Genomic DNA, 26,630 nt, shown 5'->3' with positions numbered 1-26,630 from the left:
TAGACCTTGAGGTGCGCCCGAGATGGCGTCTTCCAGCAGACGTGGAGGGCCGGGATCAATGTTGCTAGGAAACGCCACGTGGCCGCCACAACCTCTCCTGCCACAGGCGCTCCTTCGACGGCGTCTGCTATTGAGGCACGGGTTTTCAGGACAACAGCGTGCGGAGGTGCAGTATTTAAATAGCAATGGCTCAAGCGTTAGACAAGAGCGGATACGTTATCTAAGAAGTGGGCATATAGGTGAATCGGGTTGCAAGCGACAACATGCGCTCCTTGACACATGACGGAAAAAAATCGTAACACTAAGAAATAATCATTCTAAAGTAATGAAATATCGGAAATACAATTGCCTGGGTAATATATTTAAGTGATTAACGTAATAGGTTAACAGGTTAATGTACACTACTGGCTATTAAAATCGCTACACTACGAAGATCACATGATACAGACGCGAAATTTAACCGACAGGAAGAAGATGCTGTGATATGCAAACGATTAGCTTTTCAGAGCATTCACACAAGGTTGGCGCCGGTGGCGACACCTACAACGTGCTGACATGAGGAAAGTTTCCAACCGATTTCTCATACACAAACAGCAGTTGACCGGCATTACCTGGTGAAACGTTGTTGTGATGCCTCGTGTAAGGAGGAGAAATGCGTACCATCACGTTTCCGACTTTGATAAAGGTCGGATTATAGCCTATCGCGATTGCGGTTTATCGTATCGCGACATTGCTGCTCGCGTGGGTGGAGTTCCAATGACTGTTAGCAGAATATGGAATCGGTGGGTTCAGGAGGGTAATACGGATTGCCGTGCAGGATCCCAACGGCCTCATATCACTAGCAGTCGAGATGACAGGTATCTTATCCGCATGGCTGTAACGAATCATGCAACCGCGTTTCGATCCCTGAGTCAAAAGATGGGGACGTTTGCAAGACAACAACCATCTGCACGAACAGTTCGGCGACGTTTGCAGCAGCGTGGAGTATCAGCTCGGAGACTATGGCCGCGGTTACCCTTGACGCTGCATCACAGACAGGAGCGCCTGCGATGGTGTACTCAACGACGAACCTGGGTGCACGAATGGCAATACGTCATTTTTTCGGATGAGTGCAGGTTCTGTTTACAGCATCATGATGGTCGCATCCGTGTTTCGCGACATCGCGGTGAACGCACATTGGAATCGTGTATTCGTCATCGCCATACTGGCGTACCATCCGGCGTGACGGTATGGGGTGCATTTGGTTACCCGTCTCGGTCACCACTTGTTCGCATTGACGGCACTTTGAACAGTGGACGTTACATTTCAGATGTGTTACGACCCGTGGCTCTACCCTTCATTCGATCCCTGCGAAACCCTACATTTCAGCAGGATAATGCACGACCGCATGTTGCAGGTCCTGTACGGGCCTTTCTGGATACAAAAAATGTTCGACTGCTGCCCTGGCCAGCACATTCTACAGATCTCTCACCAACTGGAAACGTCTGGTCAATGGTGGCCGAGCAACTGGCTCGTCAGAATACGCCAGTCACTACTCTTGATGAACTGTGGTATCGTGTTGAAGCTGCCTGGGCAGCTGTACCTGTACACGCCATCCAAGCTCAGTTTGACTCAATGCCCAGGCGTATCAAGGCCGTTATTATGGCCAGAGGTGGTTGTTCTGGGTACTGATTTCTCAGGATCTATGCACCCAAATTGCGTGAAAATGTAATCACATGTCAGTTCTAGTATAATATATTTGTCCAATGAATACCCGTTTATCATCTGCATTTCTTCTTGGTGAAACAATTGTAATGGCCAGTAGTGTAAGTGCGAGAGAAGCTATTGAAATGAGAAAGCTGGTACATCAATAGCCGGTGTAAACGCCTTAATGTTGAATGCAAGCATGCAAACGTGCATGCATTGTGTCGTACATTTCCGAATGTCAGTTTGTGAGATGGAGCTCCATGCCTGTTGCACTTGGTCGGTCAATACAGGGTCGGTTAAAGCTGGTTGCGAATGACGCTGGAACTGTCGTTCGATGATTTCTCATACGTGCTCGACGGGAGGAAGATCTGGTAATGGCAGCATGTCGACACTCCGTAGAGCACGTTGGGTTACAATAGCTGCATGTGGGCGAGCGTTATCCTGTTGGAAAACATTCCCTGGAATACTGTTCATGAATGACAGCACAGTAGGTCAAATCACAGGATTATGTAAAAATCTGCAGACAGAATGCTTCTGCTGTCATACGAAATCGCACCCAGACCGTAACTCCAGGTGTAAGTCCAGTGTGTCTAGGCTGCAGACAGGATGGTTGCAGGTGTTCACCTGGCATCCACCTAATCAACGCACGGTCATCACTGGCAGAACCGGCTTTCATCAGAAAGCACGATAGACCTCCACTCCGCCCTCCAATGAGGTTTTGCTTGACACTACAGGAATTGCACACGGTGGTGGTTTGGGATCAGTGGTGTCTGGCTCAGAGCTGTCCTTGAGGTAACTGATTTGTAATAGTTCGTTGCGTCACTATGGTGCCAACTGCTGCTCGAAATACTGCTGCAGTCGCACTTCGATGTGCCACAGCCGTACGCCGAACACAATGGTCTTCCCTGTCGGCAGGCCACACGGGCATCCGGAGCGCAGTCTTCATGCGGCAGTACCTCCGCGTGACCACTGAGAGCAACCGTGTACTACATTCTTGTCAATTCTTTATTCAGTATAGTCAAAGGAACATCCAGATTCTCGTAGTTCTATTACACGACCTCGTTCAAACTCACTGAGTTGTTAATAATGGCGTCTTCGTCATCTTAAAAGCATTCTTGACTAACATCAACTCACTACGTCCAGCCTGGAAGATAACTAACGCTCACTACCATTATAGCATGTATTTAAGGCAAACCTCATTAGCATCCTAACAGTGGTGCTACTAGCACTAGTTTTTTGGGACCGCTGCGAAATGTGAAACGACGTCATCTTTCAAATGTACACACAGGCCTCCTGATTCTCGTTTCCCTCTTGATATTGGGATATTTCCCATTGGTGTATGTTCCAAAACGCCGCGCATAAAAATGGGATGTTTCCAGAACTTATACCTCGGCTGCTATTGGCGATAGAAAGGAGGGGGGGGGGCGGGGGGATCAAGTATTTTGCATAGCCCTTGGGCTAGAGATCATTTGTATAGTCGATAGAAAGACCCTCATAGCATCACTATCCTACGAAATGTGAATATTACACACTTCCTCCTATGGACCAAATCGGTTGGTTCTCTTTGTATTCGATGTAGTCAACGGACCACCGTAAGGACCATATGGAAGCACCATTAGTCAATGGGCAGCCCCTTAGAAAACACAATAAAAGGTTTTTTAACCATTTTTCGGACCAAAATTAGCCGCGGATTACAAGACGGCTGTCCACAGCGGATGGCTGACATTTTTACGATATGTGCTTCAGATCCCGGTCTCAAATAATCTTGAAAATTTTATTGATATCTTAATCCGTTTCCGAGAGGCAGAGGCTAAAAGTTACCTTACATTTACACTCAAAATATGCACATCATTTCCGAATGAGACGAAATGTAAATAATAAATAACGGCAACAAATCGCTCAATTTTAGCGTTATATTCGGTATCTCTAAGCATTTGTCTAGAAGTCCTATCTTCCCATAAAACATGGTTTTTGGATACAAAAACCATGTCACTGATTCCAAGATGGCTATGCACAGCAAGTGGGTGTAATTTGTACGATATATTTCTAAGATTCAGATCTCGAACAACTTTGAAAATTTTCTTGATACCTTTATCCGTTTCCAATATGCAGAGGCTGGAAGTTACCCTGCTTGTGCACGTGAAATTGGCACGTAAAATAAGGTTTGAGGTGAAAACGTTGTAAAAGGTCCATGACTAAGGAATTTATTGTTAGTTTTGTGGCGGCGTTCGTAGGGACAAACAATTCGCTGTAGAAACGGCCTACGAAGTCACCGCCACACTTTTAATAGCGGGCCGACCGGTCCGCTGGAACAGTGAACAGAAAGATGAAAACCCAAACACTCTGATTAAATAAAAGTCGGTACTTATCTTTATTAACGAAGATACAGAAACAGTAGTGAACTTGGTGTCTACAGAAATCTGTCTAGTTCGAGTCGGAGCGGCTAGGTCAGCGTCGGCTGACGACAAACAACAACTCCGCTGCGATGAACACACAACTGACTAGCAAGTACACAATTCGGTGGCGAGTATACAACTGAGCGGCGAATACAGAACTGTCCTAGCGCTCGCGACTCCAGCGCTTAAGAACCCAGAAGCCAGCGGTGGCGCGCGCAGACTTTCGGCGATTTCCTGTCTCGCTGGCGCTGCTTATGCGGACGGCGTCCGAACTTTGATGCTGCCAATCTTTTGGCAGCGGGCTCGGGTGGCATTACTGGCTAGGATATAACAGCTAGCGCACTCGAGCAGATGTAGCTTCGATGGACTGCTCACGCGCTTCCTGCGATATGTAAGCTACAATAGAATCGCAGACCAGAGATCTGTGTCGGAAGCAGTAGTAGGAATAGTAGCTCGCAGTCCGGCCTTGGGTCAGGTCGCTCTTAGAGAGCAGCTGTCTAGTTGTATAGCTGACAGAGAGCACTTGTGTCCTGTATGGAATTACCAAGGCCGATCGAAGAGAACGATGACGGTGCCTGAGTGATGTAGTATAAGGTAAAAGCAAAAATTATTATTATTTATTGCCGCGCGCATATGTAATTTGCAACCACTCATTTTGTGCTATTGTTATATCAAAGTCACATGTAAATATTTTTCAATAATAATCTTTCTTATAAAGATAAAAAAAAAACAAGTGTAACCTCCCAACAGATAAATTCGGTAACCTCGCAATAAAAATGGGACTAAAAGAAAAAACCAATTGTAACTTACCAACAGATAAATTCGGTAACCTCGCAATAAAAATGGGACTAACCTCCCAATAAAATGTGACTCATATACAACCTTTCAATAATTAACTGACTGTGAATCTAAAGTGGTAAATCTAGACGTCAGCAATGATGCGTCATGGCCCTGAAAAGTCATTCTGAATAAACTGAAGATTCTTACCTCAATGACGTTGCCGGATGACGCGTACATATCTGCTCCTATAAGAAATTTTTCTGGCACAGCCCAGTGCAATGCTGGCCTCTAGATTGTGTTATGTGGAAAAACAACTGATTTTATTTACGATAATTGGCATGACTATGGATAGGAGAAATTAGTAAAAACTTTAAATTCAGATGAATGACTGCCAAAAGTTATCTTTATAGGAAAGATTATTATTGAAAAATATTTACATGTCACTTTGATATAACAATAGCACTAAATGAGTTGTTGCAAATTACATATGCGCACGGCAATAAATAATAATTTTTGCGTTTACCTTATACTACATCGCTCAGGCACCGCCATCGTTCTCCTTGATCGGCCTTGGTAATTCCATACAGGACACAAGTGCTCTCTGTCAGCTATACAACTAGACAACTGCTCTCTAAGAGCGACCTGACCCAAGCGCCCGACTGCGAGCTACTATGGTTCAAATGTCTCTGAGCACTATGGGACTCAACATCTGAGGTCATCAGTCCTCTAGAACTTAGAACTACTTAAACTTAACCAACCTAAGGACATCACAAACATCCATGCCCGAGGCAGGATTTGAACCTGCGACCGTAGCGGTCGCGCGGTTCCAGACTGAAGCGCCTAGAACCGCTCGGCCACACCGGCCGGCCGAGCTACTATCCCCTACTACTGCTGACACTGCTCTTTGGTCTGCAATTCTATTGTAGCTTAAATATCGCAGGCAGTGCGTGAGCAATCCATCGACATTACATCTTCTCGACTGCGTTAGCAATAAATTCCTTAGTCATGAACCTCTTACAACATATTTTATAAATGGCACAGCACGGAGAAATATGAAGTAAAGTGTCTCCATTATCAGCAGAAGGCTTCTGGGAACCCCACGGTGTGGTACTGAAGCACATGCAAAATTTTTATGTTCGTAAAATGCGGTCTGATGTGTAAAATTAGTTCTGCGTTATTTCAATTTTACATAAGGAAAGTAAGAGTGGATAGGCATGAGCGACTTGCAGCGATGGGCTGGTGGGCGTGAGCGAGTTAGGGGAGCACCTGAGAGTGTGAGGTGAGTTGCATTTTGGAAAGAGGACGAATACATTCGCATGCCAAAATACTTGGATCGTTTTTACACATGTTGAGAAAGGTAGAATAAGGCAGCTGGTAGCACACTTTTCAGTCTGTCCAATAGGAGCATTTTTCTGCTGGCGTTGCTGCACGTAGTTATTGTCAGTTTGTGATTAACGATTTTTTGTCATTGTAGGTGTTAAACATTCACTGTATTAGTAATTGAAAGAGTACGGGAAACCTGAGTGGACCTATGAAAGGCGGGACAGTGTCCAGGAAACGTTCAGTGTACAACTAATCAAAGTCGTTCGACAGTAACGGATTGGCACCATGCGAAATCCTGCATTGAAAGCGAAGATAATTCAAAAGCCAGAGCAGTAGAAGTAATTGCTATGTCCTACTTTGATTGGTTGGTGGTCTTTGAAATAGATGTTATAATTGCAGTTTCCATTTTTTATCACTGTAGTCCCCATTTTTATAACATATCAAGTAATTTAGACAACATAAACTTTATGCACTTCCTACAATTCAAGGACGAGACGGCATCATACATTGTCGAAGCTACAACCATGGCTTCCACCTAAAATACATGTATCTGTGGCAGTAGTTTAACTACGGATCCGATGCAAGACTGTATTTCATTTTTATCTGTTGAATAGCCCCAAGCAAATTAATATCCATATATAAAATTGTTTATCAACTTTTGCTTGTTCTCACAGTTGCTGACTCTTTCCCTGTTTTTATTAGTGGTTAGCCGGCCACGTGTATCAGTAATTTTTGTAGCTAATTCTCTGACATGTGCCCATGCATCATTATCACAAGTATATTGTTTTCGTGGTAATGCGCTGTTCGTCTAACTAAGGATTTACTCCATATTCTACCAGGGCACTGATAAACTTACCGTTAAGCACCCTGAAAGCAATATCATGATCATCATCATCACATCTATTTTATTCTCTGAAATACATTTTCCTGTCCTGAGATACATTTTCCTGCACGCTTCTTCGTGAAGAATAACTAGTTAAAAGAAAACGAGGCCGATCCAACATATGGCCCTCACATTTCACAGGAACTTTGCCGACAAGAAAAGACTTACTGTGTCATTGAACCACAACAAACATTGCAATGTAGATGACTATGATTTACCAAAAAATCTGTGCTAAAATATTAATGTCAGAATACATAATTTAAACCCTAAAAAGCTGTGTATGTTATAAAATGTGAGTAGGGAAGTATATAAGTGACCTATTTCAGAAGCAAAGGGCACGAAGTACAAACGTAAACACACAAAAACCATCTATTTCTGTAAATGTCATTGCAAACCTTGTATATAGAAGGCCTTGGCAGTAACTTTGCTCTTTGTTTGTCGTTAGATACATAGTGTTCAGACAGTGATGTAAATTCTAGTAACTAAGACTTGTTTATTCCCAATGTTATTGTAGTTGCTTAGTGAACGTAGTACCATACTTGGAAGAAAATATTCGTCACTCTACGTCATATAGCGTTAACTGTCATGTTGTATCCATAATGTTATGTGATGTAGCGAGACATTTAGGCACAAAATGGAACAGGCTATTCATAAGGCAACGCACACATTTGAGGACTGCAATAGTAAGTATGAACTAGAATAGTAAGACAAAACTACCTGTAGAGATAGAGGCTGTGATGTTCTGAGCTTGGTACAAACGGAATACCTCCAAAGAATTTGCAGAAGTAGGTAGCTATTTTCATGTGATGGAGTGTCGTTTTCGATGCTCTTTTCGGTCTGATATTAACTGTTCACAATGAAAAAGTTTTATACTAAAATAGTGTAATATATATCCGGCCTTTGTTGAAAAAATAGTAATGATTCATGAACGAACAGCAACAATTTAATAGACTGGTTGATTAGTGATTTTCAGAAAAATGAAAAGAGAAATTTTGGAAGTAGGTGGTGGTTCTTCCTATCACAAAATGAATGCGCAGATTAATCTTTATGAGTGTTCGTGATAATTTGAAATACGTTACCAACCGCGTTCGTCAAATAAACCCCACATCTGCGAGTAAAGACTGGTAAAACCGATTGTTATAGCAGCGGTGAGACTGCAATATTTCCACTCACCGCTAGTTATAGATAAAATTTCTGCCTTTCGTGCTTTCAGAAACTGAGACAGAAGATTTAGTTGTGTAGATGTGTCTTCTCGTTTCATCATGGCAAGCGGTAATAAAGGGAACATCATGTAACTGGTGTCGAAAATAAGGGCAGTGGGCATGCTTACTTCCAGTAAACCAGTATCGTAAACTTATAAGAGACGACTAAGCACCAATCGGACATATTCTTCTATTAGTGTATTAGGGACTGAAGGGCATATTTCTGTTCATAGCTGACACATTGGATACTTGGTTCGGTTATACTGTAGCACAAATTAAGAGGCTTCGTTCACATCGCAGTAAGGAGCCTATCTACAAAATAAAGTGCTTCTAAAAATTATTACGAACTGCCGTTCTGCCTAAAAGCCGCTTCCTTTCCTTGCCATCATTTGGCCGGGAAGTGAGGAGACATTAAACCACTACGTTCTGAGCCAAACCCTCCTCAGTGCCTAACGAACTGAAACTTACGGCATTTGTTTATTATCAAACCTCCCAAAGTAGAGCACACAACTATTCAGCAACAGTTTACACCATCTACCATCTCTCGGCAGTAATAACAATGAATTATTGTTGTAAATCTCGAATAATTTAGAAATCGTTATTAAGTATGACTCTGCAGACTTTTCTGTTGGATCCATTGAATACATGACTTTGGAATCTACCGCGCCGGCCGTTGTGGCCGAGCGGTTCTAGGCGCTTCAGTCTGGAATCCTGCCCTGGGCATGGATGTGTGTGATGTCCTTAGGTTAGTTAGGTTTAAGTAGTTCTGAGTTCTAGGGGACTGATGACCTCAGATGTTAAGTCCCATAGTGCTCAGAGCCATTTGAACCATTTGAATCTACCGCCGTATCAAATTGTATTAATCGCACAGTATTTGTTCAAGGCAACAACACGACATGGTCAAGTGGTTGTTACTGGTTACTGTTGGCAACTAGCAACTGCCAACATTAATGTTGTTGCTACCTGCCGGCAGTAACCAGCAACAACTAAGTGACTAAGTCAAGTAGCTGCCCCGACAAAATATCGTGGGATTTACAAAACGTAATCCGGAGGCAGAGCTTAGAGACACATTGGCCGCTACAACAGTTTTCAAATAAACGTGCAAAAGCAAAAATGAGGAAATGTTTCCGACTTGCTGGCGGAACTACCTTACAGGCAAAAGGGTTATTCACACAGTGGTACATGGAACCGAAATTTTTATTGCCTGAGTTTCTTGTGTGTTACAAGAGGTTAGTACCAACAGGGTAGATGAATGATAAACGGCTACGGTTAAGAGTTTACTATAGACAAAAGTGGTGATTCAATGAAACCGAAGTTTTTATTTCCTGAGTTTCCTGTCTGTTACAAGAGGTTAGTACCAGCACGGTAGATGAATGATAAACGGCTACGGTTAAGAGTTTGCTACAGACAGAGGTGGTGATTCTATAACATTTTAATGCAACATGCGTGCTTTCTATTCCTAAACATATTTATTTGATGGTAACCTTCCGGTCAACATGGTTCTCTTGTCGGTTCCTCTGCACCACAAAGAAAATTTGCCAGTTGGAAAATTGATTCCTAAAAAGACACAATATTATTATAGTCATTTCCATATTTTAATCAAAAATTGCAACGGGAACCACATGGCAGGTATCGCTATACAGTTAAACCCGTGAACACAAACCACAGTTTTTGTGGCTGGCTGCACTGTATATGGGTTCCAGTGCTAGCGTGACGCATGGCATGCGGTGGAGGCAGCGGAACTGTCTAACATTCTTCTGTGAATATCACTTCACTAAATTTACCCAGCGAGCTTTCGTAAAAACACGTCACCTATAATTTAATTTTCCTATGCATTTCTGTTAGAATTTTACGTGGCCTAAACCGACACATTAGTAACGTAGCTACTCGCCTCTGATTTCGTCCAACGTTTACAGACATGCTCCCTTCTCCACCGTTTCTATTTATTGACTCTGTAAGTTATTTAAAACATATGAAATCACGGAAAACCAGGATGGCCCGACGCGGGTTTGAAGCGTCGTCCTCCCGAATGCGAGTCCAATGTGCTAACCACTGCGCTTCGTCGCTCGGTCTTGAAGTGGAAAAAAAAAAAAAAAGATTAGGAGCGAAGTAGTGTGTAGAGTAGAGAAAGTGTTGCAGTCATGCCATATTACGAAACTTCATCGAAAAAGTGTAAAGATGGGTATGATATGTCCAATCTTAAACGCATTTAATAACTTCACCTATTTCTATCCACATACTGTTTCCTTCGCTCATCGTCAAACTTTTTGATTAGCTTTACAAATATCAAACAGCCGTATTAGGTATGAAGCTTGCCGCTATAATACAAGTAATTTGACCATTAAAATGTATCGTAATTATGTTCTGTACAATAACAGTACTGTACAACCATTCACTTCTAAAATGTTAACTTAGTGGGACTAATCTATTTCAATGCTGCAGTAGTAGAGAAATAGGTTATTAACCCACATCTAGTTTCGATACTGCTTTTTAGCTTGTGAAGAGTTGATAAAAAGATCACTGCAGCTCTCGACACACGGCATGACACGTTTCCCCAGTAGTCAAGCCTGCCAAGTTAAGAAAGAGCCAATGGGTGTATGTCACCAATACAAGTACCTTTTTCAGGTGAACCGTCTCGACTTGAGCGGAGTACACGATACGTGGAACACTTATGACGAGTTGAAATAATTTGTTGAGTACAAATCTCGGGTGCCTGTCATCCATCAGAGCCCCAAAGACCATTTAGCTAACAGCGTTTACGTTGTTAAGCACATTAAGTTCCAAATTTCTCCTCCAATTTCCGGAAAAGAAGTAGCGTGAGAACTAAGAGTCTAGAAGACGATCCGAATTCTAGAAACTTACCAGTTACGATTAACACAGGATACTTTCCCACTGCTTGCCTTCGGGCAAGCCCGCGTGAATGGCTTTCTGACGTGACCAACTTCAGGAAACATGCCAGCCAGATATAGGCACGTATAAGCTTGCAATGTCTGCTGGCAACGACGAATTCTTCATGATTCTACCAACAAAACTAGCAATCCATCGGATGCTGAGAAAGACAACACAGAAACGGAAAGACCTTTCACTAAACAAAAAACAGTTAACCGTGGCTTTCCCGAATGTAGGCAGAAACGACTGAAACAATTAGCGTTCCAAACCGTTTACATGCTAGCTTACCGATAGTCTGCATATTTCCGTTCACAATCATAGTGATATGTGAAACAGTGATAAAGATGAGTGCACACACAGATTTTACATACGTGTAAGATATGCTGTTTTTAAACTTGTGATAGTGTGTTGCTGCTGCAGATCTCAAATCAATTTTTCGAACGGCGATTTCCAAATATGTACATTTCTGAATTGTAGTTTCTTGGAAGTTACGTTGAAGCGATGTACTAAGCATTGATTTAAACAAATTATTATTATTATTATATTAATCATTTTATCACTCAGAGGAACACAGACTTACTAAAAGCTGATATACACATTTTGATGTTCCACAACAATATGTATTTGATAGTTGGTTGTTAACTGGCTTTCGGCTTTCTAGAGCGTCCTCAGACAACTTAAGACTAAGCAGACAGCCCATACAATATCAGCTATAGTACAAAGCTTGTTTTGCCAACGATATATGAACATTTAGGGTTGTATATCTATACGAAAAACACAACTACAACGAAATACAGCAAGAAGCTATGAACCATAAACCTTGTATTACATTATAAACACTGAGTGAAATTATAAGAAAGTACAGGCTAAAACAGTACACAATTAAATGCTCATTTAACCCTTAATGATCAAAAATAAGGTTCCATTATTAACCCTTGCTGAAGCAGCAGCAGCCAGTTAATATTTTCACCATAATATGCTTGTTGTAAACAGTATAACTGTTCCTCAACCACATTACTCCGCCTGCTTCTTCTCCTATGCTCCCCTTCCCTCTTTTTTTCGCCTGTTCCTCACGTCAACCAGTCATTTTGCCCCTATAGCATAGTACTCTGTGCCAGTACCCATCCGTGTACTATTTTGGCCAGCACATTCTTATTCATTTAACCTTTTGAGCATAATGTAATGAGAGGTTTGTTTGTCCATAGCTTCCAAGTGTATTCCATTACGCTTGTGTTTTCCGTTTAGATGAATAGTCATAACAGGCCACATATCCTGGAAAAAACAATCTTTTCACAGGTGTAAACTCTCGTTGTCGTTGTGTGGAATATCCGTTTAGTCTTCAGTTGTCAAGGCGGGCCCTGAAAGACGAAAGACGGTTAGCAATGGTTTACTACATGCAAATTATTGTGGAACATCAATACCAGTTTTTCGTCAAACATTTTATATATTTTATTGCTGTTATTATAAAAACCACGTGAGCCTGTGACATGTTAAGAGTGAAACTGACGTCAAATTATATTTTATGGGGGATAGGTGAAATCTAGTAACAAACTATGACCCCTCTGACAGCCGCTCTCCCAACCCAGAACTGAATCCACGATCCGTTCCTGAGTCAGTGCACGTGTCAACGGCCTGCTAAAGTCAAAGATGTTCCTTGCTACGCGTTCCGCGACGCTAGTCTCTGGCCATGCTACCAAGAGAAGAAAATCGCCCTGTAGCGGAGAATTCGTATTGCCACTACTCTGAGGATGTTTCTCAGGCTTTCACTGCCCAGCGGTGTACGCGCTACTTTTAACACCTGGCTCGTGTTTGAACTTTCCGATAAATGTTCTCAAGTGCTTTTATCTCCTGTTCTACAAAGTTACAGAGAAGAAGACAAAAAGGAAGATAGACGTGCTTCGACAGGATTAAGTGAATGAGGCGTCACGAGTGTGGCTGCCGGATGCAGTACCTTAGTTCTGTACCCTGTACTAACAAGGACTTTATCTTTGCTGGTGCATTGGTATTGAGACCCCTTGTGATGATATGTGCGGAACTACCAGACGGAAAAACAGTGTCTCCGGTATCGAAAGCCGGCGCAAATGATCGAGAGAGCTGTACGCTGAACCCGCGTCCCTGCAATAACGTCGTCCAGCAATGCTTCGGCAACAGTGGGAAGCAGCTGTCACAAGATTGATTTTCGCAGTTACGCCTAACTACAGGTTTAAGCACTGACTGACTTAAGTGGAAACGCATCTTCCGCTAAAACTTAACTAAATATGTTACTATTACACAACTTAACTGAAAAAATAACTATCACACAAGGAAACAGAAATTTGGCTTTATTCCTTAACTTCAAATGCACGTGTTCTGGGCTCAAGGTTCCAAGCCGATTTTCCAGATGGCATTGGCATTTGTGTTTGCGAGATACCATGACTGACAAATTTTATTCACATTTTTTGTGGTTTCAGTCGTTTCTTTCTTTGAATTCTCAAAATAGGACGGTATCTGTGATATTGTTTCTATACCATGCAATACCATAAAGTGATTGTACTTTGAAATGACAAAAATAGTTGAAATTGCAATATCAGTTAATAAAGAAGGCCAGGTGCCAGAAGAACGATACTTTCATGCCATTTTCTAGCATTACACCGAAATTTCATTAATACCCGAAACGCAGTTCGAGAGAATTGAAGGATTGTGGTACACAGCCAGATATGTTTTTTCTTGTGTAATAATTTCAATGTTTCATGACTGTAAAGTCAACTGAAATGGGAAGTATAATGACTGGAAATTTCAGATCGTCATAAAACATCTGAGTTTGCTAGTTGTTGTACTTTGGTGGGACCAGATATCACCACGCTGGGTCTTATTACATTTTCCAACGAATTTTTCTGTATTTTGCACCTTAATGCTCCCAGTCTGAATTAGTGGCCCACTTTCATCTTTGAGATAACTTGGATTGTTTTTGGTTGTTTTCGTATGTTTACCCCATTGAGAAAAATTATTGTTAAGAATACATATTTCTAGCAAGCATCATAGGGTTCGATTCCTAGCATTATGAAGTATCCTTCGATTCGTGTAACGCAGATCAATGTTGTTTTTGTCATTTTGTATATACTAAGTGTCCTAAAATCGAAGGATATGCAGAGGACACTAAACAGGTAATGGGTTAAATAAAAAAAATGCAGTTACAAGTATGTATGAAAAAGCACACGAAGAAGTTTACTACCTCATATCTGATTAGTGAAAAAAGGATAATTTCTTATTATTAAATTACTGTGATTTAGACAATTTTTACATTTGTGATCAGCTAACTTAAGTGTTATTAACTTCCACAGCTAACCGTTGTTTTATTATTGGAATCGAATATAATTCATTAGAAGTGACTTCTGAAATGGGACTACAGCGATGTCCGTTGCTATCTACATCTACATCTACATCCATATTCCGCAAGCCACCTGACGGTGTGTGGCGGAGGGTACCTTGAGTACCTCTATCGGTTCTCCCTTCTATTCCAGTCTCGTATTGTTGTGGAAAGAAAGATTGTCGGTATGCTTCTGTGTGGGCTCTAATCTCTCTGATTTTATCCTCATGGTCTCTTCGCGAGATATAGGTAGGAGGGAGCAATATACTGCTTGACTCTTCGGTGAAGGTATGTTCTCGAAACTTTAACAAAAGCCTGTACCGAGCTACTGAGCGTCTCTCCTGCAGAGTCTTCCACTGAAGTTTATCTATCATGTCCGTAACGCTTTCGCGATTACTAAATGATCCTGTAACGAAGCGCGCTGCTCTCCGTTGGATCTTCTCTATCTCTTCTATCAACCCTATCAGTTGTAAGTAAAATACGTACGACAGTCATAGTATTCTTCCATTCTGCTCTACGTCGTTACAACTCGGTCATAATCGCTGTACCTCGTGTATACGAACTAAATATCATCATCAGATGTCGTGGTCAATATCCTACACATAACGGACCTGGCACCAAATTAAATTGTATTTGAAATACTGGTCGTATACCCGAGTGCTTCAGAGTGACACAGTAACTGCAGGGAAGTAGAGTGCATAGTGTCCATTCACAGCTTTTCACGGCTTAAATAATGTACTCGTCCAGATTTCACTTCTACAACTGACATTTCGGGTGTGTGTCACCCTCGGGAGCAGTCAAGAGACGTAGATGTGGATGCAGAAGAAGAGGTAGCATGTGGCGATACGGTGCCATGTCGTCAGCCTCTTAACTCATTGCAAGGATGGTCGGAAGACGCGGTCGAAATCTCAGTTGAACAGGTGGAATTTACGCGCCTGCATACCCTAAATTTAGTGGCTGCATACATAGTTTTACATATCTGCATCACAAAAATACAATGTCCTGGACAAGAAGTTCCTATTCACAGGATTGCCTACCGAAATATACTAATGTATCCTGGTAGTTAAAAAGCGAAAATCTCCCGTGCGTCGTATAAACACTTTTACAGTATGTTTACATTTACATCAACGCCTACACTCCATGAGCCACCTTACGGGGTGTAGAAGACGGTACTTTGGCACCGCTGACTTCTCCCTCCCCCTCCCCCTATTTTATCCCTCCACTGTTGATTCACGAATGGCGTGTGGGAAGAATAATTGTCGTTTATTCTCCCTGTCAGCTCTAATTTCTCTGATTTTCTCGTATCTGTCACTGGCGAGACGTGTGTTGGAGGAAGTGATATGTTTCGCGGCTCTTCTTGGAACACAACATCTTGAAACTACAACAGTGATCCCCTCTGTGAAGCACAATGCCTCTTTTGTAGCATCTGCCACTGGAGTTTTTGATCATCTCCGTAACGATCACGCGTCGACTAAGCGATCCCGTGACAAAATACATCGTTCTTCATTAGATCTTCTGTGTGTCTTTTTAACTAGGGGGCAATACTCAAGAATTGGTCGAGCAAGTGTTTTGTAAGCAACTTCTTTCGTGGATGTATTATATTTCTTTAAAATCCACCCACAGAATCTCAGCCTGGCATCTGCTTTTCTTACAATCAGGTTAGGTTTCTCCGAATGGTTACTCCTATGTGTTTTAGGGTAGTTACTATGATCGATTGCAATAGTGTACTGGAACGGTGACAGATCTTCACGTGCTCTGCGTTACATTTATTAACGTTGAAACTGCCATTCCTTGCAGAAATCTCCGCTTCTCTGTAGACTTTTCTGCATATCAGTATGATGTATCGCAAGCATTTAGCATATCGCTATATATGACAGAACTTGACTAAAAAAAAGGCTATCGGTTGATAGGACGAATCCTAAGGCAACAAGGAATAGTCAAATTAAACATGGAGGGATGCGTGTGTAACGGGAGGGGGGCCTGGAGGATTGTAGCATTGTACAGACAACAAAGCCTGACAGCGGCACGCAGTTACACGTGGATGTAGGTTGCGGCAGTTATGTACAGATGATGGGTTTTGTTCTGAATAGACAAGCATAGTCAGCTGTATTACACTAGTCTTCAGACTGAGTGAAGATCGCAACAAAAACGTCTTCTCACCATGAAAATGCTACGTCATTGTATGAAAGCATCTTTGCATAGTGATAACTGCCTAGAGATCCCATCGCAGCCTGTTAGTTGAAAGAGAAACTGTACACTTTATTTCAGTCGATGATCACACAAATTGTTTCGACTGAAAAGAAGGGATTATCAGTAGGCCATAAACACTTCTTGGCCGATGGGTGCGTCAGAATAGGCCAGGAGTCAACACTGCATTGAGCCTTGTACTAGAAGAGGCTGCTACTCCTGCCCAATGAAAGTAATTGCTTAAGGGTTGATTGACTGGGAGTCCTTCAAGACGGATGTTCAGCCTCCTGTTCGTAAGTTCTTTGAAATGCACATCACTTCGTGAACTTGCATGTCCATAACCTACCACAGTAAACCCATAGGGGAAAGGGGCCTACGGTTTAACGCGTCGTTCCTGGCATATATTCGCTTCACTGAGAGCAGAAGGCTAGGGTAAAGGCAATCTGGAAAATTCCTGTGTCCGACCGGGTAGATCTCGCGAAATTTACTGTTTCCAGGTTCACACTTCACATCACTAAATCACCAAAGTTTGACTATCCAACGAGATTTGACATTGTCAGACTGGGGAACGCGTTCTATTTGGATTACATTATTTTATCCACAAATGCATTGATAGCGTTCGTCTCATCATCAAAAGTCAAAATCCAATATTTTGATACGAAAGCAACAGCTGAAGCCATCAGCAGAGAGTCATTGTGGTCACTTGAAATCGATTGTGAGTGACCAAATTTATTGTTTGTTGGCGACTTGACGTGGTGCTTTCGTAACAAAATATAGGATTTTTACTTTCGGCGATGAGTCATTAGAGTCGAAACCGATTAACTGTAACATATCTATTAAACACACGCTACGGTCGCAGGTTCGAATCCTGCCTCGGGCATGGATTTGTGTGATGTCCTTAGGTTAGTTAGGTTTAAGTAGTTCTAAGTTACGGGACTGATGACCATAATGTTAAGTCCCATAGTGCTCAGAGCCGTTTGAACAATTTTTTTGACTTAAGAAGTTAAGTCCCATAGAGCTCAGAGCCATTTGAACCATATTAAAGACAATCAAGGCAACAAAGGTGTACCGTTAAGGTATCCAGAATGGACGCGACCGTGGTGAATAATTTGGTGAATAATTTACGTAGTCTGAAATTCGCTGAATAGTTGCAGATGAAGGAATTGTGATGCAGAGAGAACCAGAAATCAGTGTTTCTTCGTTTATTAATCCATTTTTTAAGCGTTTCGGCGACATCCGTCTACGTAACCCTGGTTCGGATAAAAACCAGAGGATCACAAATATACTTGGTTGAAACGACCTTGATCAGGCTCCTCATCTGCTCAAGTTCGTTTCAAGTCAACCATGTAACTTTGTGATCCTTTGGTTTCTTTTCTGAACGAGGGTTCTGATGACGGCTGACATCGAAACTCGTAAAAAAATGCATTAATAGAAATTCTTCCAGTCCATATGTGACATAACAGGAAACCAGTGCTTAACAGTATTGGTTAAAAACAGTCTTGGTTGCAATTTTAGTTTTTTTTTTATAATTTTCCAACAGTAACAGTTACTCGCTCCTGTGAACGGGAACGCGTTATGCAGATCTTGGTGCCTCTCGCGTCCATCTAGAAAAGATATCCTGAAGATGCCTAAATAAGGCGAAACGCGTCGTTGAAAAAAAAAAAAAGAAATAAAATAAAGTTGCAACCAAGACTGGTTTGAAGCAATGATGGATTAATAAATGAAGGCCTACTTGTTTTCTCTGCAATGCAATTCCTTCATCTGCGACCAATTTAGCAAACTGCGGGCTATGTAAATGAAATAATCGAGGCATTTGTGGTAAAAGAGTCGGCTGGTACTCCCAACTTGCTCTGACACATCCCACGACCGAGAAATATTTGTGGGGTACCGGTATAGTCACTAAACAGTTTATGGATTTTGGATTTGGATTGATTTGGGAGAAGAGAGCAAACAGTGAGGTCATCGGTCTCGGATTAGGGAAGGATGGGGAAGGAAGTCGGCCGTGCCCTGTGATTGGAACCATCCCGGCATTTTAGGGAAATCACGGAAAACCTAAATCAGGATGGCCGGACGCGGGATTGATCCGTCGTCCTCCCGAATGCGAGTCCAGTGTGGTAACGACTGCGCCACCTCGCTCGGTAAACAGTTTATGTACCCATCGACTCAAATAAACCCTATGGCGGAATGTCCTCCCTATTGTTTCTCGGCAGTAGCGTCGAAAATGTGAAATGGGAAAATTACGAAAGCCTCGCGTACACACAGGCTTCAGTGGATTGGCAGATTGTAGGGGGTGTTCGCCGGAGGGGGCGTCGCACGGCCTGTCACGACGCTCGCCGGGCGCCACGTGGAGTAGCGTCGCGGCGCGGCGCGGCGGATCGATGGCGCGTGTGCGGCGCGGCGCGGCGCGGCGCGTCGTGGGACGCGGGCGACGCTGCGGCCTACCTGGCAGTGGGCGCAGCCGAAGCTGACGGAGTAGTCCTGCGCGCAGTCGTAGCGGCGCAGCAGCTCGTCGAACTTGCAGGCGAGCGTGGCGGCGAGCGCGTCGAGGCGCGCGAGGGCGCGCAGGTGCGCGCGGCAGGCGGCGGCCGGGCCGCGCAGCGCGGCGGCGCGCGCCTCGGGCTTGAGCGCGTCGAGCGGCGCGCGGCCGCAGCACTGGCGCAGCCGCAGCCGCCGCAGCGCCGCCTCCCGCCGGCCGGGGGCCGCCGCGCACGCCGCCGCTGCCGCCGCCTCGTCCAGCCGCACGCCCCCGCAAAGGCACTCTCGGTCTGCTCCGCCCCCGCCCCCGCACGGCGGCCCCGGGCCCTCCGACACCTGCCCGTTGAGCCGACCCGTCGTCATCTCGGCCTCCACCGCCGCCGCCGCCGCCGCCGCCTCCGTGTCCCTACCGTAATTACTACTACTATTATTGTTACGCTGCTTATTAACTCCGCTATCGTAATTATTACTGTAGTGATTATTATCCGAGAGAGAGGGCATCGCGTCCCGCGCACTGCAGCTGCCCCTGAGGTCCGGCGCGGTGGCCGGGTCCGCGATATCACAGGCTGACAACCAGGGGTTCAGGAGCGAGAGCGGCGTCGTCGCGTTGTGGTGCGCGCCCGTCGCCGCCGCCGCCGCCGCCGCCGGGTCGGGTGCCGCCGGCAGTATCAGGACGAACAGGAGGATGGCGGCGACGGTGCTCGAACTGGGACCGCCCTGGGCCGCGGCTTGCTCTCCCGAGACCGATGTCGCTGCTTCCGCCGCTGCTGCTGCTGCTGCTGCTGCCGAGTTTCTGACGTGGCTCCGGCGCCGCTGCTGCTGCTGCTCGATCGCTCTCGATGTCGCTCTTGTTCCGTTTGTCGTCTTCGTCGCTGGGAGAATAGGTGGCGCCGTACAGGCCAGGGGCATTGTCTGACGACGACTTCACGACGTGGCGTGGTTGTCAACAGCGCGCCGGGGTGGTGTCCGCTGCTCCCCTGCCGCTCGTCCGCGACGCTGCTGTCGTCGTTCCAGTCGCTGTCGCCTCCGTGCCTCTCGTCGTTGTCGTAGTTGTGGTTGTTGTAGTAGTAGCGGTGCTGCTGATGGTGGAGAGTGTTGACAGCTTCGACAGAAAGAAGAGCTAAGAGTTGTCGGCGCCGCCTTGTGAGGTGCATTTCGGTTGCAGGGAGCCGATCCTGCCACCGCCCGAGTTGCTGTGCCGGCCGCGGTCGCGTTCGCGGGGCGCCGGCGGCTGCGAGCGGGAGCCGGCGGCGGCGGCGGCGACGGAGCACGGGCGGCCCGCCGCGCGCTGCTGACGCGGCCGCTGCTGCTGGGCGCTGAGCTGCTGACGCTGCTGGCTGTGGGGGGCGGCGGGCGCCGGGGCGGCCGAGCGCCGCCTGCAGCGAGGGCGAGGGAGGCGGCCGGCCACGAGCACGGCCACGGCCACGGCCAGCACGACCAGCGCCGCCCTCAGCCTGCCCCTCGCTCCCGCAGTACGAGCCGCCACTGACCCGAGCTCTGGAACCGGCCGCCGCGATTCGCACAGGCAGCCCGTTACCATGCTGGCCCTGCCGAGGGCATCTAAGGCTATCGCTCACACGCACACTCTCGCACTTGTCCCCTCTCTCTCTCTCTCTGCTGCTGCTGCTGCTGCTACACTTCTTCCTCCCTGGGCGCTCCGGCCGGACCGCCGGACGACGAACGCGAGTACGCACACGAGCACACCGGAAGAAGCACACGCGGACGCGCGAGCGCCTCTCGTTCGAGGAGGGAGCGGCGGCCGCTACTGCCACTGCGCCATCGCCGTCGCACTCCTAGCAGGCGGCGCGGCCTGCCTTCTTGCGCACCCGGTCCGCCATCTTGGCACACTGCGCGACTGGGACGCGGCTACGGCGAAGGTCCGGCCGGCGCGGGCTGGCGCGCTGCTGCTGCTGCTGCTGCTGCTGCTGCCGGCGCTGCGGCTGCGGTCCCGGCCGCGCCCCGGGCGCCGCCAGGCGGCAGCACCGTGCGGCCGCCGCGGCCGGCTAGCTCTGCGCGTGCGCGCGCCTGCCCCGCCCCCGCGGCTCGTGCCCAATGCGCCCTGCGTCGCTCAATAGCGGCGCCCGCGCCCCAAAACACTTTGCACTCCTTCTAATAGCTCTTCTAATTATGCCCGCACATCATCCTTCGACACATTACCTTCCTTTTCAAAGAATCCTTAAATATCCTTTTCACCACCAATGAAATTTCACTCGTTACTCATACTCGTCGCTGGAGAATTCTGCAAATGTATCGATAATTTAAACATTTTAACTCTTTTACTTTCCAGTCTCAGTTCCATATTGTAACAGTACACGTTGTCTCGAGCTCCCTGGCTTATGTATGTAGTAGCGTCAGCATCCCATCATCTCTCTATCGGACCGTCACAGTATTCCGGTACGTAGTTCCGACTCAGACACGACGATTTGATGCGCAGCTGCATAAAACTTAAGATGATCTAGGAAGACCGGAACTACTCATACATTAAACATATATATCTGTGACTGCAACATAAACATTATGTAATTCTTTAAGAATGTGACATTCTTACGCTGTGTTTATCTAACATACACTACTGGACAATAAAATTGCTACACCAAGAAGAAATGCAGATGATAAACGGGTATTCACTGGACAAATATATTATACTAGAACTGACATGCGATTACATTTTTCACGCAGTTTGGGTGCATAGATCCTGAGAAATCAGTACCCAGAACAACCACCTCTTGCCGTAATAACGGTCTTGATACGCCTGGGCATTGAGTCAAACAGAGCTTGAATTGCGTGTACAGGTACAGCTGCCCATGCACCTTCAACACGATACCACAGTTCATCAAGAGTAGTGACTGGCGTATTGTGACGAGCCAGTTGCTCGGCCACCATTGACCAGACGTTTTTAATTGGCGAGAGATCTGGACAATGTGCTGTCCAGGACAGCAGTAGAACATTTTCTGTATCCAGAAAGGACCGTACAGGACCTGCAACATGCGGTCGTGCATTATCCTGCTGAAATGTAGGGCTTCAGGGGGACCGAATGAAGGGTAGAGCCACGGGTCGTAACATATCTGAAATGTAACGTCCACAGTTCAAAGCGCCGTCAATGTGAAGAAGAGGTGACCGAGACGTGTAACCAATGGCACCCCATACCATCACGTCGGGTGATACGCCAGTATGGCGATGACGAATACACGCTTCCAATGTGCGTTCACCGCGATGTCGCCAAACACGGATGCGACCATCATCATACTGTAAACAGAACCTCGATTCATCCGAAGAAATGACGTTTTGCCATTCGTGCAACCAGGTTCGTCGTTGAGTACACCATCGCAGGCGCTTCTGTCTGTGATGCAGCGTCAAGGGTAACCGCAGCCATGGTCTCCGAGCTGATAGTCCATGCTGCTGCAAACGTCGCCTAACTGTTCGTGCAGATGGTTGTTGTCTTGCAAACGTCCCCATCTGTTGAATCAGGGATCGAGACGTGGCTACACGATCCGTTACAGCATTGCGGATAAGATGCCTGCCATCTCGACTGCTAGTAATACGAGGCCGTTGGAATCCAGCACGGCGTTCCGTATTACCCTCCTGAACCCACCGATTCCATATTCTGCTAACATTCACTGGATCTCGACCAACGCGACCAGCAATGTCGCGATACGATAAACCTCAATCGCGATAGGCTACAATCCGACCTTTATCAAAGTCGGAAACGTGATGGTACTCATTTCTCCTCCTTACACGAGGCATCACAACAACGTTTCACCAGGAAACGCCGGTCAACTGCTGTTTGTGTATGAGAAATTGGTTAGAAATTTTCCTCATGTCAGCACGTTGTAGGTGTCGCCACCGGCGCCAGCCCAGTGTGAATGCTCTGAAAAGCTAATCGTTTGCATATCACAGCATCTTCTTCCTGACGGTTAAATTTCGCGTCTGTAGCACGTCATCTTCGTGGTGTAGCAATTTTAATGGCCAGTAGTGTACATACTTCTTCACATGAACCTTCATCGCTTTTGGTGGATTCATGGCAACGTGTTTCGACTCTTAGTGAGAAACCATCAGAATCAGTCTCTTGATAAGAAAATGACGTGTTGTCTTATGTTGCTGATCGCTGTCATTTAATATCATCACCTGTTTGCCTTTCTATATGTAGTTGTGTATTAGAAGTCTTACGTAACTTGCTGTAGACTTCGGTGTTGCATGACACTGTACTGAGGCGCGTCAGTGATTCCAGGTTGTCATTTGGGTACCGCGTAATCATCATTACACGTCCCGTAGTACAAAAAAGTTGACATCCAGTCTTTCCAACGTTCGTTCCTGTATATGGTTTGAACTGTGGCAGCACTTCGTCCAGCAGCTGTCCTGCAGCCGTTCACAGCATACGCAGGATAGGAGACTGTAGAGACTGGATACCGATTCTTTTATATTATGTGAACTCTAACGATGATTAACCGGTATCCACACAACAACATGGTATCACTGACAAGCCCCAAGATAGTGTAATGTAACACCGAAATCGGCTGCAAATTAAGTAACACCTATACTAACAGCCGGCCAACGGTCTTGCCGCAGTGGTAACACCGGTTCCCGTCAGATAACCGCAGTCTGCCTTCGGCAGTGACACAGTGCGGACCGTGTTGCCTGCCGGCCGCGCTGTGGTGCGCGCGCTTGTTTGTTTACGCCGGAGCAGCTTCGCGTGTGCGGTGTTGTGAGTCTAGAACGAGATGACACACTCGTACAGAAAAACGACTTTGAAGTTCAGTTTTGCGAACGACTATACACGACCAAAGGCACACGAGATTGAACGTTTCTTCAGAGAAGAGGTAAAAATCGATCCACAGGAAATCGTGGGAATCAATTTATCGCTCGTTTCAAGCGTCGTCTATGTCAAGCTTGTTGACGAGGCTGCTTGCGAAAGACTTCTACAACGATCACCGAACGGGTATCGTTTCTGTCATGCCGACGGGAATGTTGGTCCGGTTACAGTCGATCACGCGGGAATGGGGATCCGCACTATACGAGTCTTCGAACTTCCGTTTGAGGTACCGTCTGAACTTGTCACCGACGCCTTTCGACCATACGGTACAGTTCTATCCCATGTGGCCGAAGAATGGACGAGTTTTACCACGTACCCCGTTTTAAATGGGGTGAGACAAATACGGATAGAACTGCGCAAGCACGTCCCCTCTTATTTGTACATAGGAGGTTGTCGAGCGATTATAATCTATGATGGGCAACCTCGCACTTGCTCAGGGTGCGGGAAAGAAGGTCACGTCCGCTCGGAATGCCTCCAGCGACGTTTAGTGCACACTCCACGGGATGACGTTCAGGCGCCACAACAGACGACTGTCTTACCGTTGACTTTTGTGGAAGCCCTGAGAGGCGACGTGAGGGAGATTTCCGATGGGTACCAGCAGCTGCCCCCTATAGAGAACATGGACACTAACGGAGTGGCACTCCGACCACCGGTTCCACCACAGCAGACACAGGACACCACACAAGAGATGCAGCTGACGGCCGCTCCAGACTCATCCGTGGTGGCTGCCAGTGCTTCCACCGAGAGCGTGATAGGCCAGGCCCAAGACGGAGGATACGCAACCCAAACAGCCGATGCGGAAGCAAGGCAACGGAAACAGCGTTCGCCGAAGAGAAGAAAGAAGCGTCGACTGACTTCTGCTGACGATAGCCATAGTCCCGAGTGGACAGTGGACGACAACGACAGTATCGACCTGAGACCAGTGGATTCAACAGATACCGAGATGACGATGCAGGAACTACACAGCGACGATAACTTGACCTCTCCTTCTGGTGACCAGAAGGCGGAAGTGGAGATGACAACTGTCCAACATCAGAGCGATGACAGCCTTACCTCCCATCCTTCGACCAGTTCCGGAAATATGCTGGGGGACTGGGTGCAAGAAATGGACCAACAGGAACAGGATGAAAATACGAACGCGACGATTGAGGACAGTCCTGGCCAGAGGCCGGGAGGGGTCGGGAAATGTTGACCAACTTAGTGTGTTGAGGAGCGCCGGGGGTGGGTGGAGATGGACGCTTAATGACACCGCCCTACAACTGATGAACACAAGCCAGGCGTACCGCATTGCCACGATAAACATTAATGGCATACGGACACCGCTTAAAATTCAAATGCTGAAAGATATGTTACGCGCTGCGGACGTGGATATTGTACTCCTACAAGAAGTGCGTTTCACATCGCCGCCAGAGTTCTACGGTTACGAGGCACATTATTCAGTGCACGATGAAAGTGGATGCGGTGTGACGATTCTCACCAGGGAAGGAATAGGAGTGGAGGACGTCAGGTCTCTCCCTTCGGCACGCGGCATAGCGATCACTGTCGACGGCGTTCGTTTCATCAATTTATACGCACCATCTGGCTCCACAAAACGAAGAGAAAGAGCGACTTTTTACACCGAAGAGATAGCACCGTTGTTCGCTGGACGCTTTGATAACTATATAGTGGGCGGCGACTTTAAGTGTGTCGTCGACAAAAAGGACCAAGTACCTCATTATGTGCCATGCATGGAACTGCGTGCGTTGATTACCGAAATGGCGCTTCTGGCTACCTGGGAACTGCAGCATGGTGACAGACCGGGTTATACGTTTATCACGGGACACTCGGCGAGTAGACTTGATAGAGTGTATGTGACACGAGCTCTACGGACGACGATACTGGATGCCGAAATCTGGCCAGCGGCTTTTACGGATCATATGGCGTACGTCTGTACGATTTCACTAACGCGCCAGAAGATATGGCGGAGCAAAGGTCACTGGAAAATGAATTGTGCACTTTTACGTGACACTGAATGTCACCGGTCGATAGAGGCGGCCTGGGAGACCTGCGTTCGTCGCCAACGAGCATACACCTCGGTTCTCCAGTGGTGGATTAAATGCGCAAAACCAACGTTACAGAGAACGTTGATACGATACGGGCAGGACAAATCGCAGTGGAACCGCACGGCGGCTGATTTTTATTTTACAGCCCTGAGGGAGCTGATGACCCAACAACCATCGCCGGAAAGGCACACGGCCATGCGCAGGATAAAAGCCAAGTTATTACAGCTGACGAGACTGAGAATGGAAGGTATGATGGTCCGGGCGAGATTGGCGGACACAGTTGCTGCCGAAACCCCCACCATGCACCACGTGGTACGTGAACGCCAACGACGACGCAGGACATTGATCATGGAACTAATCTCTGAAACTGGCCAGCAAGTTGTGCACCAGCGTGATATTGCGCATGTGTTTACCGACTATTTCCGCCAGTTATATGGACCTGTACATGTGAACCACGAGACACTACATGATGTCATCTCGGAAATGCCAGATAGAGGACCACCACTGGATGCAGAGACTTTCATCACAGCGATAACAGAGGACGAGCTGACAGACGCAATTGCCAGGGGGGCTCCGAACAAGTCCCCAGGACAGGACGGCTTCCCAATTGA

General features: G+C 46.2%; 1 protein-coding gene across 1 annotated transcript; it reads right to left on the bottom strand.

Moving 5' to 3' along the window:
• Nucleotides 1–18,957: 18,957 nt before the first annotated feature.
• LOC124775911 (Holliday junction resolvase MOC1, chloroplastic-like) lies at nucleotides 18,958–20,707 on the bottom strand. The gene is made up of 3 exons (XM_047250754.1): nucleotides 20,308–20,707; nucleotides 19,546–19,943; nucleotides 18,958–19,344 (listed from the first exon to the last, which is right to left on the bottom strand). The coding sequence occupies exons 1-3, from the start codon at nucleotides 20,705–20,707 to the stop codon at nucleotides 18,958–18,960; spliced, it is 1,185 nt and encodes a 394-aa protein (XP_047106710.1).
• Between the last annotated feature and the right edge of the window lie 5,923 nt (nucleotides 20,708–26,630).

The sequence above is a fragment of the Schistocerca piceifrons genome, chromosome 2 (genome assembly GCF_021461385.2).
Source record: "Schistocerca piceifrons isolate TAMUIC-IGC-003096 chromosome 2, iqSchPice1.1, whole genome shotgun sequence".
NCBI lineage: Eukaryota > Metazoa > Arthropoda > Insecta > Orthoptera > Acrididae > Schistocerca > Schistocerca piceifrons.
The sequence above is the reverse complement of the archived record's forward strand: the minus strand, read 5'-3'. Positions and strand labels throughout refer to the sequence as shown.